This window comes from Archocentrus centrarchus, chromosome 17 (genome assembly GCF_007364275.1).
Source record: "Archocentrus centrarchus isolate MPI-CPG fArcCen1 chromosome 17, fArcCen1, whole genome shotgun sequence".
Lineage (NCBI taxonomy): Eukaryota > Metazoa > Chordata > Actinopteri > Cichliformes > Cichlidae > Archocentrus > Archocentrus centrarchus.
This window is the reverse complement of record NC_044362.1, coordinates 7,806,648-7,820,035: the sequence shown is the minus strand read 5'-3', so window position 1 is coordinate 7,820,035 and position 13,388 is coordinate 7,806,648. Positions and strand designations below refer to the sequence as shown.

The following is a 13,388-nucleotide window of genomic DNA, read 5'->3' as shown; positions in this document are numbered from 1 at the left end:
AGGTTCTTTTGCAGTTGTGCAAACCAAATGTTTTTAATCTTCCGAACTGGCTTTAGTCTTGGTCAGATATTAATACAAAATACAAAAAGAAAACACTTGTCCTCAACCAACCAGCCCCCCAGAGAGGGAGCTGGCAAAGGAGCAGTCCCCTCCTGACTTGGGGATAATCACACATATGGCTGTGATCACTCCAGTAATGAGCCCGCCCCCCTTAGGACTCACAAAATCTGATTGTGTTTCCTAAGTGAAGAAAACACAGACACAACAAATTAGGGGTTCATTTAGGCATAGATGCTTTGCAGACAAAAGTCTAAATAACCATTTAAATTTGCATAAAAATGTGATTAAAAAAATGGATTCAGCATCTTCAATTGAACAGCACCACATTGATGCTGCATTTATGCTTATATTCGTTCTCGACTTCACATTGAAGTCTTCAATTGAAAAAATAGGAGCCAAAAGAATGAAAAGAGGTAACTAACAGAGGGAGCAACAGTGCATTTGCTTGTTTGGTCCCTCTGTGGGCTTTTTTTTCTTTCAGGCTCCTTGGAATAGATCTGAAAGCTGGCACAGGGCCTCTGCAGGTGCACCAGCAGTATTCTTTTCTGGGGTAACGCAAGCAGTGAGTTTTCTTTACTTCCCTGACTCGAGTTTACAATAGTTAGGCAATGTGGGCTCACTGTGTTCCCACGCTCACGTTATTCAACACTATTATGGATTTCATAATATGGATTTCTTGGGCAGCCTGACCCTGCCCTTGAAACAGATCTCCCAAACATATAGGGGAAAACTCTGGTTTATTTGAGATCAGTTTTATCTTGTCATTACAATGTCCAAAAGTTCAGCAGAGTTATGTTTTGCATTTCACTTATGACAACACGGTTAAAGCAGTGCAGGACTGTTACAGCCCAAGGAGATGGCATAACGAGTTCACATTCTGTGGCTCTCTTGGGGACTGAAGCCAAATAAAGCATTTGTTTGCAGAAAACATCCACTTACTACACTCCTAACTGCTAATAGCACAGCCTCATCTAAATTTTTTTTTTTTTGGCCACAGCAGCTTTTATCATCAGTGGAGAGAGACAGGAAATGGGGGAAAGATACAGGGGAAGACACGCAGGCAAATTGGCAACAGGCTGGGACACGAACCTGCGCCGTCTGCACCGCGGCATATGTATGTGGTCGCCGGCTTCACCACCCAGGGGCCCTCATCTGAATATATATATATTATAGAGAAACATCATTGTTTGTCGCTTACAGCTTGCATGGGCTGATAAGTTTGTGACTCAAATCCACAGTTTTTGGTCAGCTACAGTCTACGACAGTTATCAGTTTGTCAGATGTTATAAATTATTATACTCATTTGTAAATTTGCATGTCAAAATTAATTTTAATATCCATAAACACACCCAAATATTCACTTTATACAGCGCTAAATCGCAACAGTTGCCTCAAGTTGCTTATATGGCAAGGTAAAGACCATCCATCCATCCACTTCTCCTGTTCAGGGTCACGGGGGTGTGTGTGTGTGTGTGAAGCCTATCCCAGCTGACGTAGGGCGAGAGGCAGGGTACACCCTGTACAGGTTGCCAGTCTGTTGCAGGGCCAACAAATAGAGACAGACAACCATTCACACCTATGAGCAATTTAGAGTGACCAATTGACCTAACCCCACCCAGTAAGCACATGTCTTTGGACTGTGGGAGGAAACCCACGCAGACACCGGGAGAACATGCAAACTCCACACAGCGAGGTTTGGCAAGGTGGAATCAAACCCAGACCTTCTAGATGTTATTCCAGCTGGGAGGCAGAAGGCTAACCACCACGCCACCGTGCTGCCCACACACAGACTCAAAGTTATGGAAATACTCAACTGACGGAGATTTTGTGGAACTGTGCTAGACTTCAACCCACTCATACTTATGCTGTCAGCACTGTAGTGTTGAACTGATTAACTGATGCAGAAAGGTAAGTGTATCACTATCAAACATTTTGACATCTAATAACCATCTTCATACCGCAGTACAACAGTGAGGACTTGAGACAATTTCTTCTTTGACCAAAATAAATCCAAACAGTGCAGCTACTACTTGTACGTTCAATATAAAAGGTTACTAGCGGTCAAGCAAGTCCTGAAGGCGACATGTTCAGGACCTCCTTACAGCTCAGTTTCATTGATACTCCAAACACCTTCTAGCCATTTTTTAACATTCGACTCCAAAACCTTGCAAAACACTGAAGTACTAAACAAAGTGCACAGCATGTAGAGAACAGTACAGCATTGCCTTTATTGACATTGTTTAAACAGATTAAAGGTATGAAGAGACCGCCTCAAACATCGTGGTGTGTAACCTGAAAAGCCATTTCTTGCTCTGATCCTCCCGTGCTGAAGGATTCAATATGCAAATATTGGTATGGAATGTGTGTTTGATAAGGCGTCAAGTCCATTAGAATTGCGTGTGCTATCTCTGCAACTCTTAATCAAAACAACAAGGAAAACAAAGTAAAAAGTATAGCAGGATGACCCAGTGGTAACAGTTTTGAGACGATCTCACAGCAACAGTACACTTTGTGTTCAGGTGACAGTGGTGAATGTAGCACTAGATTAAAACAGAACAAAAAAGGTTCAAACTTGCTTTTATCTGATCAACTTCTTCCTAAACTCAAAAGTGCCTACCACCACTGACTTTTTAAGGGCTTACACCATAAGTCCAGGTTTTAACTGTGTACAGGAGTGTCACAACACCCGTTCTTCAACTGCCACAAAGTCTGACAGAAACGTGCGAGTCTGCCGATGCGTCTCCTTCACAGGCCGATGGTGTAAGAACGGCCTGCGGGGTTGTGAATGGCAGAGCAGGAGGGCTCCGTCACAGCCCATTCATACCAAACCTTCTTCCCGTTGTTGCAGCGCCAGAACCGCACTGTGACATCGTCATCCCGGGATAAGGAGATGGGTTGCTGTTGGCGGGGAGGAACATCATTCATCATCTATCAATGTTAACCAATGTTTCAACTTTAACATTTAACCGAGTACTGACTGTAACTTACTTTAAGCGGGAAGAGGATGGGGAACCAGGAGAACATTCCAGGTGAATGTGTATCTGGTTTTATACCTGCAAACACAAAGGATTTAAACAAGGACATTAAGACTTATGACTCATAATTCATTGTGCACACGATGGAACTGGATAGCACTTTGTGGTGCTCAAAGCTTCTAAAACTACATCTGAAAACCTCAGAAATCTTAATGCAGCTGCTCAAAAACAAAAACTTGCGAGCAATTTCATGTTAGAAGTATTTGCTTCCAGCACAACTACACCCACCAACCGCATCATTGTGAAACATTAATGAAGCCCTGCTGGGCTGTAATGTTAACTAGCTGCACACTTCTTTTTTGCTGGTGGATGTCGACAGAGAGAAAACAGCTCCTACATCAAGATTCTCACAGCGAGCCGTGTGGATCTGGGTCCACACGGCTCGGAAAGACACACTGTTGTTGAGTTTTTATATGTACTCAGAGACTCTGACCACAAGTAGGGCTCAGCTACATATACAGGTGGGGGAAATGGACCAGATGCGACAGTGAAGTATGGCACAGCTGTTCAGCTGTCTCTCTAAACTCTAGTGCCGTTTGAGAGAAATGTTACAGCCGAGTTTGCAATGAGGGTCAGACACCGTAATACCCCTATATGGCTGTGAAGTGCATTTTCTGAGCTTTCAGGAACTGTTTGAATTTTTCCGATAGGACAAACGGAATTACGGTAAGAAGGCAGCTGATCAAAGTTCCTTTGATCAGCCGACTCCGCACTTAAAACGTTTGGTGGTGTTGCCTGCATTTGTGGAAACTTGCTTTCGACACAGTTTGCAGTGCACGCTAGTCTGCTTTTTGTCCAAGTTTGGCGATAATAATCTTTACCATTTACCCTAATCACAAGCCAAGGACAGTGACAAGGCCTAAAACTTGCCATAAAACAACAAAGATAAAAAGCACGACAGGTCACAGGAAAAATGCGCAATTTTTTTTTTTTTTTTTTTTTTTGACTTACTGAGTGTGACATCTTTGTAGAGTGTGGTCTCAAAGTAGCCGGCAAAGCCATGGAGCACTGAGTTACAACCTACTGTGAATCTGAGGCACTGATACCGGTTATTGTTCATATCTGAAAGAGTAGAGAGGGAGAGGAGGTGAACACATTCAAAATGCATCGTGTTCAGGTAAATGTTGTACAAGCTTATTAGTGTTTTCAGTGATTCTATCTACCTGCTGAGGGGTGTGTGAAGGTGAAGCAGGGTTTCGGATCAGCCAACTCGTGGAAGTTATGAAGACGCACAACATAGGGAGTCTCAAAATGGGACTCCGGGTCCTTGTCTCGTTCCCGGCACCCTCGTACTTCGTTGTAAAGCTTGGAGGACGACAGAGGAGCCAGGTAGGACGTGTAGGAACAGGGAATGCTCACTCCATCATCTGAGGGTGTGATGAGATGAAGGAAGGGGAAAATGAAAGTGATTATGTGTCAGGAAGCATTAAAAGTAATGCCTTCAACATCGCTTGGCGTGGCAACATAGAAACGTGGCCTTTAATGACTCTGCAGCTACAGTGTTTACATGTGCAATTAATTCTTTATTAAAAACTTGAAATACCTTTGAGAAAGTGCTGTGCTCCATCTAAGCACTCTGGGGAGAGTTCATTGTCGCCAAATGATCCGAGCAGCTCGCTCACAATGATGTCAGCTTTCTCTGGTGCGGCCCATTCCCGCATGTCACATGACACCACTGTCACCTGATCGCCCCACTCCTCAAAGCGCCAATTCTCTAGCCTAGAGAACATACATCAGTAAAATAAGCATTTGAAGCTTCTGGCTTCACTTCATTCCCCTCTTAACCTACTATACATTCAGCTAGAATCAACGGTTAAAGCTTTTATCAAATCTATACTCATCCAGCCACATTCAGCTGGTACAATTGGTCTGTTGCATGTGTTGATACGTTTGCTTGTGCACCTCTCCAATACAAATGTGAATTTTAAAATATCAAAGCAGTATTTTACTCACGTCACTACAGCATTGGGATTTTTCTCCACAGCGTACACCCTCAGTTTCCTGTCTGCCTGTCTGGCAGCACGCAGGGATGCATTGACCAGAGGACCCCTACCTGCTCCCAACACCATCAACACCCTGAGAAAAAAAACAGACATTATTTTACACAAGGCTGCTGCTCTTGTAGCTAGCACTGACGTTTTAACAGTCAGTCTGGGTCACCCTGTTCTACTACTAGTGAGATTTTATACAGAATATTAAGTTTGTTTGTTTGTTTTTTTATATCAAGGTATGAATCATTATCTTAGAAGCAGCTCCAGCTCCACAACGCTTACTTGTGATTCTTTCTAGAATAATTTGGATACAGATACTCACTGAACATTAGTGTCTTTCTGCTCCTCTGGAACTCTGTCCAGCAGACATTTATATACAGCCTGCACACACAAACAATAAACACACACTCACATGTCAGTATTTTGCAAGCACTACACAAGTAACATTCTGTCTTGTATGTACAAGTTCTGCATATACGGAGCACACTAAATGATAATGATTATGGGGAACACAGTGGAGTGGCCGTTTGCACTGCTGCTTCACAGCAAGAACGTCCTGGGTTCAAACCCACTGGTCGACTGGAGACTGTCTGTAAATTTTGCATATTCTCCCTGGGTACTGGTCTAACGACATGCACGTTAGGTTGACTGGTGATTCTAAACTGCCTGAATCTGAATGTGAGTGCTTGTCTGTCTCTACGCGTTAGCCCTGCGACAGACTGATGGCCCTTCCAGGGCGTACCCCACTTCTCTACCCATGACAGCTGGGATAGGCTCCAGCCTCCCCGCAACCCTGAATTGGATAAGCGGAAGAAAATGGACGGATGAGTAATAACAATTATGAGATTATAATTAAGAGGCATTCACTAAGAAAACACAAGCCGGCAACTGAAATTTTCAAAATAAGAGCACAAGGATGGTCCACTAATAAATGACAGGTGGTTTCCAGCTGTGTCTGATGATCTTACCTGTTGGTACTGTGAGTACTTAATAGGATCCTTCTCAAACACTTCATATGTCTGAGACTCCAAGTTGTCCATGAGGGGCTAAAAAAAAAGAAAAAGTATAGAGGTTTCTGGCAAAACTTCATCTACTTCCAAGGTGCATGGAGAAGAACAAGGGTCTAAAGAGGGTGAAGCTGCAGCAGCACTTGTTGCTTTAATACTTGACCAACGAGTTTCGGCCTGTGGCCTTCATCAGGATCATCCAGGCTGCCAAAACGCATTGGTCAAATATTAAAGCTGTTCTTCGTAAGTGTTGCTGGAGCTTCATCCTCTTTGGACTAAACAAAGAAAGCAAAACAAAATAACTGCTTCACAGTTTTACACTCCTGCTAACCAGTGAAACTGCAGTTTCTATTTGCATCTGACCAGAGTAGCCCTTTTGGGTATTTCATCACATAATAATTATCTTATTAGACATGTGTGTATAATTTTATCAGAAATAGCACATTACTTGTTGACTGAGGTCACAGTGACTGTGACTTTTGACCATAAAAATCTAATCTCTTCATCCAATATTCTTTCCAGGTGTTCCAGTTTAGACAGAGGCATTAAAAACATGAGCGTGAAAGGGCACTTCCTCACCTGCAGAGGTGACTGCAGGTAGTCTTCATAACCCTTAGCAAAGAGCTCGTAGGCATTGGGTGCAGGCCTGTTCTGGTTGAGGTACTCCAGGTACTGCAGGTAGGATCGGAAGTCCTTGTCAGTGTGCCGACTGGTGCCTGTGAAGATGAACTGGGCCTCCAACTAAGAAAGGAGATCATTTTATTAAAGCAAAAAAAAAAAACCTTTTGTATTTGACCGCCGATTGAGCTGTTAAATCAAACAATTTACGAATATTTTATACCTTGAAGAGACGGAAGATTATTCTCTGATGGGCTTTTGACAAGACAGGGAATCCCTTCTTATTAGTTAGGAAGATGCTGGTGGGAAGAATGGCTGCTTTGATTGGTTCTCCGAGCCATTTATCAATCACAGTGTCTGATGGCATATCTGGTCCAATTTCAATCGCTTCAGGAATACAAAGAAAGCACATTTTCAGTAGCAGACAGCACCATAATTATTTCTTAATGCCCCGGGTTGCTGCTTCACAGTGTGTTCTCTCACCAAGACAGATCCTCTTGTTGTAGTCACAAAGGGTTCTGAATGAGTTCCACCTAAAAAAGACGAGGTAAGTAAACAAAGAGAGACACCATCTTAAAGGAAATCAATAGCAACTGTTTCAGCATGCAGACGGCACTCCACGGGAAGTGGAGTGGCATGAAACTAACCAGATCCAGGTCTTCTCATCCACACTTGTGTCATCAATACAAGAGGCCGGTTCATTCTCAATCAGATCTTCCCGCATGTCTTCCGACGCCATCAGCGGGACTCGTATCCAGAACTAATTAACAAAGAAGACAGCAGCTGTTAAATGAGGACTAAAAGCAACCTACATGTGCATGTGGAGTTTCCTGGTGCATTGTGTCTTACATTTGAGGTGTGATGTCCAGTGTGGATGTGGTTTAGCAGCACTCGGGCTAGATTGGCATTACTAGGGCCCCTCAAAGGGATCATGAAGACAGGCAGACCCAAGTAGGCGGAAAAGTTTAGCTCCTGGGTAAGGGCCTGGAGAGCAACATGGGAAAACAGAGAAGATAAGCATTAAAGGGGTGGCATGATAACCTCATTCATATCATGAGATCAAAGAACCCCCAAAAGCAACATCACCCTCAAAGAAAGTCCAAGTCAAAGAACTTACAGCCTCTGAGTTTCTGCGTTCTGTCTCGATTTCTGAATCTGCGTCGATCCATGGAGAGAGCTTCCCAACAATTAGAGTATTCCAATCTAGACACAGCAAAAAGCATCAAACACGTAATCATTTACCTTAATCTGATCTCTCTGTTGACAGTATTCAATTCAAAGCATGAAAATGACTAGAATTTATATTTTTTAACACTTTCCTTATTGCATTACTTGGTAACACAAAATGTTAGCATGGACTGCCAATGGCCTGATATGCAACAATGACAAAATCCAGTATTTTTGCTTTAATAGATTCAACTGGAAACTTGTTTTCTACTTTTAGAACTTGTGTGAAGCCTGGTAATGTTTTTAGTCATATTAATGCAAAAATAAAAGTTTTTTGTTCACTCAGGACCATTTGGCACTAATTTAAAGTGACGCCCCCTCCCCCCAAGGGAACCAGTAGACCCAAGCCATGCCAACAAAATACCCTGCTCAGCATAACACAACCATATATATACTGACCCCCTCCCTTTAGGATCAGTGTATATATAAAAAAGAAATTACTTTAAGTTTCATAGATTATAAGCTTAATATGTTGAAGGTTAGGAGAACAGATTTGGAACGTGACTTGAAAAACTACAGTAAGCAGACTGAAGACAATCTGAATGCTATGTAAAGCACAGTGAGAAAATGCTTTACCCCATGTTTGAGAAATTATCTTGTTACAACAGTGGAAGTAAAAGTATTAAACAGGTATTCAACAGTTATTGTACAGTAACAAATGAGGTTTCGACTCATTTTGTGTAGACTACTGAGTTAATAACTAGTAACGCCTCAGACTACAGAAGACAAAGGGGGTAGAAACACTGACCTCTGCCACATAATAGCAGGTCTGAGCGGGTATGGGCTCCAGGTCGGGATTTTGCGGGCTCCAACTCATACTCCCTCCTGAACCTCGGGTGGAAGAGGGGCATGCACAGGAAGTCAAACCTGGAAGGGAAGGCAAACACATCAGTTACCATTCAAAATATTTATAATATCAACACGAAGTGACACACAAACATGTTTCCTAAACAGTCCGACATGCAGCTCAAACACACTCCGGGAGGAGCCTGCGCCTGTATCCCACACACTTCCCCAAAGTCAAGCATCGCTGATCTGGGCACGTGCTGGTCATTCACCGGCTAGCTTAGCAACCATCATACACATACACTGACAGCATGCTAGCAAAGCAGCGCGTCCCCCTCATCAGTTCATTTCAGCTAAAAATAAACAGAAATGTAAAAAATATATACACGTAAAATCAAACATCCATCTTACCCAAGTTTGGCGACCGCGGCTAACGTATCGGCTATCTCAGGCACACAATTCAAATCCCTCCCGCAGGACACCCTGCTCCCCGTACTGGCGGACGCCATGATTTTACTGACTGAATGATTTCTCGCTTTCTCACGTTGCTCTACGTTTCGAGAAAACTGACGCCATTTTGGATCCTTAGGAACGAACGTTCATGCTTGCTGGGTAAAGCCAAAATGGCGTCAGCAGTTCACCAGTTGCATATCACGTAAATTTTCGCGATAACTGAGCATCGCGCGAACTAACTTACATGCGATATTTTTGATAAATAATTAAAATTATATAATAATAATAATAAAAATACTAGTCCAATTTTATAGTTAGTTTTTTTGGTAATCATATTTGTGAAGGTTGAAACCCAGCTGCTTGTGCCTTCATCATTTCTTTGTATTTTGTTTACAAGCAGCCAGACCTTGTAATTTTTAAAGTTGTCTTGAGTTCTCCAGGCTTTCTGAAGGCCTTTCAAAGTTTTTCTTTGGCTCCTTTTCCACTCGCTTTCAGTCCTGACCATTTTCAGAGGATGTTTTGTTAACACTGACCTATGAGTCATTCACTATGAACCACTGTTGTCCACACATAACGTAGCAAAAAAATAAAAAAACAATTTGACTTCTCCGCACCTCCTTTCTGGCGCTTGGGTTTCTCTATGTTAACTCTCCTTTAACGCAACACTAAAAATACTAGCGGGAGTTACAGTGCACCACAGAGAAAGGGTGGAGCCGCTTTCATCCTATATTGGTTCCATCCACGGTCTATATTGAAGATGGGCCAATGGACCGCCCCCTCTAAATTGTGGGCTGGTTTCTTAGAAAAAAAAAGGGAAGAAAAAAAAAAATCCAACAGCATCGGCCCCGAGGACTGTCGGCCCACCGGTACGCCCGATTACCAGTCCAGCCCTGCCTGACACTCATCTCTGCCCACTCCATCTTGTGCATTGTCTGTTGCTTTGGATGGCTGACCCCAGGTATTTATACTCATCTACCTTTAGATTCAAGAAGTTTATTGTCATGTACACCGCAAAACACTGTGGTTATGCTGAGCAATCTCAGAGCCGATCCCCGAATCCCACCCCCACCTTGAACTCACTGGTCACTCCTACCACTGTCTCACTGTCCTCGTGCATGACCTACACTACACCCTCACAGACTTCTCTGCCACTCGTGACTTCCTCATGCAGTATCAAAGTTCCTGTCTTGGAACCCCATCATATCTCTGGATCTGCAAAAATCCTTTTGACCTTCTCTACACTTCTCCATCAACGCTCACAAAGCTTGATCTCTCTGTCTAGCCAGTTGATACAAATCCTTTTCTCCTTCCTTAGTGTTCAGCCTCAGTGTAGTGGTTTACACATTAACAAGCAAACCACCTTCAGTTTGACCCAGAGAGGTATATATGTACAGTCAGCCTGGAGTTGTGTCAGGAAGGGCACCTGTTTGATTTGTCAGATTTAAAACATCAGGCAAATCAAACAGGTGGAGCTACCTGCTGTGGTGACCCCTTGTGAATAAGGGAGCGGCTAAAAGTAGTTTTTACTGCCATGAACTTTAGTATTTAACATAATAGCTGAGGCCTGTAGAGTCTGAGAGGCAGCTCTTGGTTTTTTTGCAGTTTCACTCAGCATGACATGGTCTGACCCTGGGGTGAATTTGCTGGGACGTCCACTCCTGGAAAGATCATCCACACCTTAATACTCCAGACCAGCACACTGCTGAAAATTCTGCTTTTATAGAGGTGGTCGCACTTGCTGATAGTCAGTTAATCCCGTAATTTGATTTGCAGCACCTGGAAGCTGCTTACTCTCCTAATCGCTACTGAATCATTTTGTTTTTCTCTTTATGTTTCAGGTTCAGCAGCAAACGAGCTACTCAGATTCCAGCAGTTCTAGTGCTTGTATTCGCTTTGACAATGTCTACTTATATTTAGTATCCCTGTTCTTGATGGGATTTGGAGCTGGAGGATATCGAGTTAACAGCATCATACTGGGTATGAAGAGTACACTGACTTTGTACATATTCTGGACAAGGCTGCAACTAACAGTCGTTTTCACTGTAAAATAATCTGCCAGTTGTTCTCAGTGTCCAAGAGTACATTTTTAAAATGTGTTTGAGAGCCAACAAAATTGTACAGAGCTGATATTTTCCATTTACATTTCATACTACTACCTCATCCCATTTAAGTTTATAAACCGCTATGGACAGTGTGTTCAGAGGACATTATAGGAATGGAATCAAGGAAAACTGAAAGAATTTAATTGTTGTTTTGTTGTTCTAAAAATACACTGTTTTCTTATCTAAGAACGTTGTGTTTATTGCGGTTAAAGGGTTTTCCTTTGAAATTTATACAGCTGCCATCACCAATCTCCTGCGGCTCTAAGAGAAGTAACCCTGATTGTGTATGCTTTGACTATTCCAACAAATCACACTAACAGATTCTTGCAGCCTGGACTGCTGCATTCTTGAAGGGTTACACACTTGTATTTCAACTTTGTTCATCATAAATTTAAATGTAGTTTTGTTCTTATTTCTAAATACAGGATAATTTGTTTTGCTATAATTAAGCAATAATTTATTAATTTTAATTTGTTTCTTTAAAGGTTAGTCATTACAAGTATTGACCATATTTCTCTCATCAGTTTAAAGTTATCAGCAGTTTATTCAATAACTCACTGCACCCGATCACCAAATAAACTTGATTTCACAATAAAACCAAAAATCCTCGTCAGTGAAAGTAGATGGAGTGATGGTGAGCATCTTCTGTCATTGGTGCCTAACAAAGGATCTGCTAATTCAATTCAATCACATAATATAATTCTAATGTAACTGAAACACGATGTAAGTGTAAGTGCTCGATAAATCTATTTTATTGCTCGTTTTATTGTTCAAACAAAATACATTATGACTAAAAAGGACCAAAGTGAAATTTGATTAAATATCTATGAGCGATTTTGAATTTGCAGTTTCATTTTTGCCCAGTTTAAATAAACACACACACACACACACACACACACACACACACACACACACACACACACACACACACACACACACACACACACACAGTTCATGAGAACCTTTCAGGCTTGTATGCCCAGCCTGCTTCTCTTCATGCAACCATGACTGCAGCCCCTCACATGGAAAGAGGTATTTTTTGAAGTTACACTTTTGAGCCTCTGAAAAATGGGAGACTCTGTTTAAATATGGTTATAACTCCTAAACAATTACTGAAATAGCAGATTCCAGGAACAACATCCAATTATCAAATCCAAGATGGCGGCATGGCCTTTGTCTGCTGAGTGTTTGCTATTTATCCTGCCTGCTCCGCCTGCCCTGAGGCCTACCCTCTAGCTGTAGCTAGTAACATCTATCCAGTGGCCTGGGAATTGTGCAGTGGTTTGGCTTGTTTTGACCTAGTTCATTGACAGCTACACAGTATCGGAACTTCAGTGGTAAGAAGAGCCTTCAATTGTTGCACTGAAGAGCCCTCTCAGCCTAAATCCACAGTAGCAGCTCAAATACACTGGCTATGCTAAGGCCTGTACTGCTGAGGCCCTGTGCTGTCTGAAGACACCACCTACCCTACGCTCAAAGTTGTACTGCTTGAAGATAAAATTCTACTCCACATTGAGGTCTGTGCTGTTTAAAGACACCATTTTTTCCTGATTGAGGCCTGTGTATTTTGAAGGCACCATCTACCCCAGAGTGAGGCCTGTGCTTTGCATCTATTTACTCTGCATCCACTGGTGCTGTGTATTCTGCAAAATGAAACTTCTAATAACCTTACTATGTCTTCTAATTAAGTGGGCCATGGGATCAAGCACTCGTTCCTGAGTGAGTACAACAAACACTGTGTTCAATCTGTGGGTCAATACCCAGGGCTGCACTAGTGTCAGGACAGCTATACATTCTGAACAGTCCCCAATCCATCTGGCACAGGACATGAACTTATCATCGGACATGCCAAGAGATTTTTCTCAAATTCAAAGTCTATTTGCTCTGCACAGTTACCTCATACTCCATGAGAGATCCTGCTATCAATCGACTGACTCAATACACACTGCAACAAGACAGAAACTACTGATTGTTTTATTATTATTTTTATCTGGTAATGTGCATCCTAATCCAGGTCCTGAATTGGTATTGATTTTAAATCATTGTCTGGTCTTAAACTTATTCACCTTAATGTGCATAGTTTGTTTTCCAAGATGGACATGGTTAAGA

At 42.3% G+C, this 13,388-nt stretch overlaps 1 protein-coding gene across 1 annotated transcript; it reads right to left on the bottom strand.

The window, feature by feature from the left end:
• Positions 1–2,264: 2,264 nt before the first annotated feature.
• Positions 2,265–9,285, bottom strand: prmt5 (protein arginine methyltransferase 5). The gene is made up of 16 exons (XM_030751730.1): positions 9,136–9,285; positions 8,687–8,805; positions 7,829–7,914; positions 7,561–7,695; positions 7,359–7,471; positions 7,195–7,244; positions 6,935–7,098; positions 6,673–6,834; positions 6,055–6,132; positions 5,409–5,467; positions 5,049–5,171; positions 4,639–4,814; positions 4,259–4,462; positions 4,047–4,157; positions 3,049–3,113; positions 2,265–2,958 (listed from the first exon to the last, which is right to left on the bottom strand). The coding sequence occupies exons 1-16, from the start codon at positions 9,231–9,233 to the stop codon at positions 2,806–2,808; spliced, it is 1,896 nt and encodes a 631-aa protein (XP_030607590.1). The 5' UTR covers positions 9,234–9,285; the 3' UTR covers positions 2,265–2,805.
• Between the last annotated feature and the right edge of the window lie 4,103 nt (positions 9,286–13,388).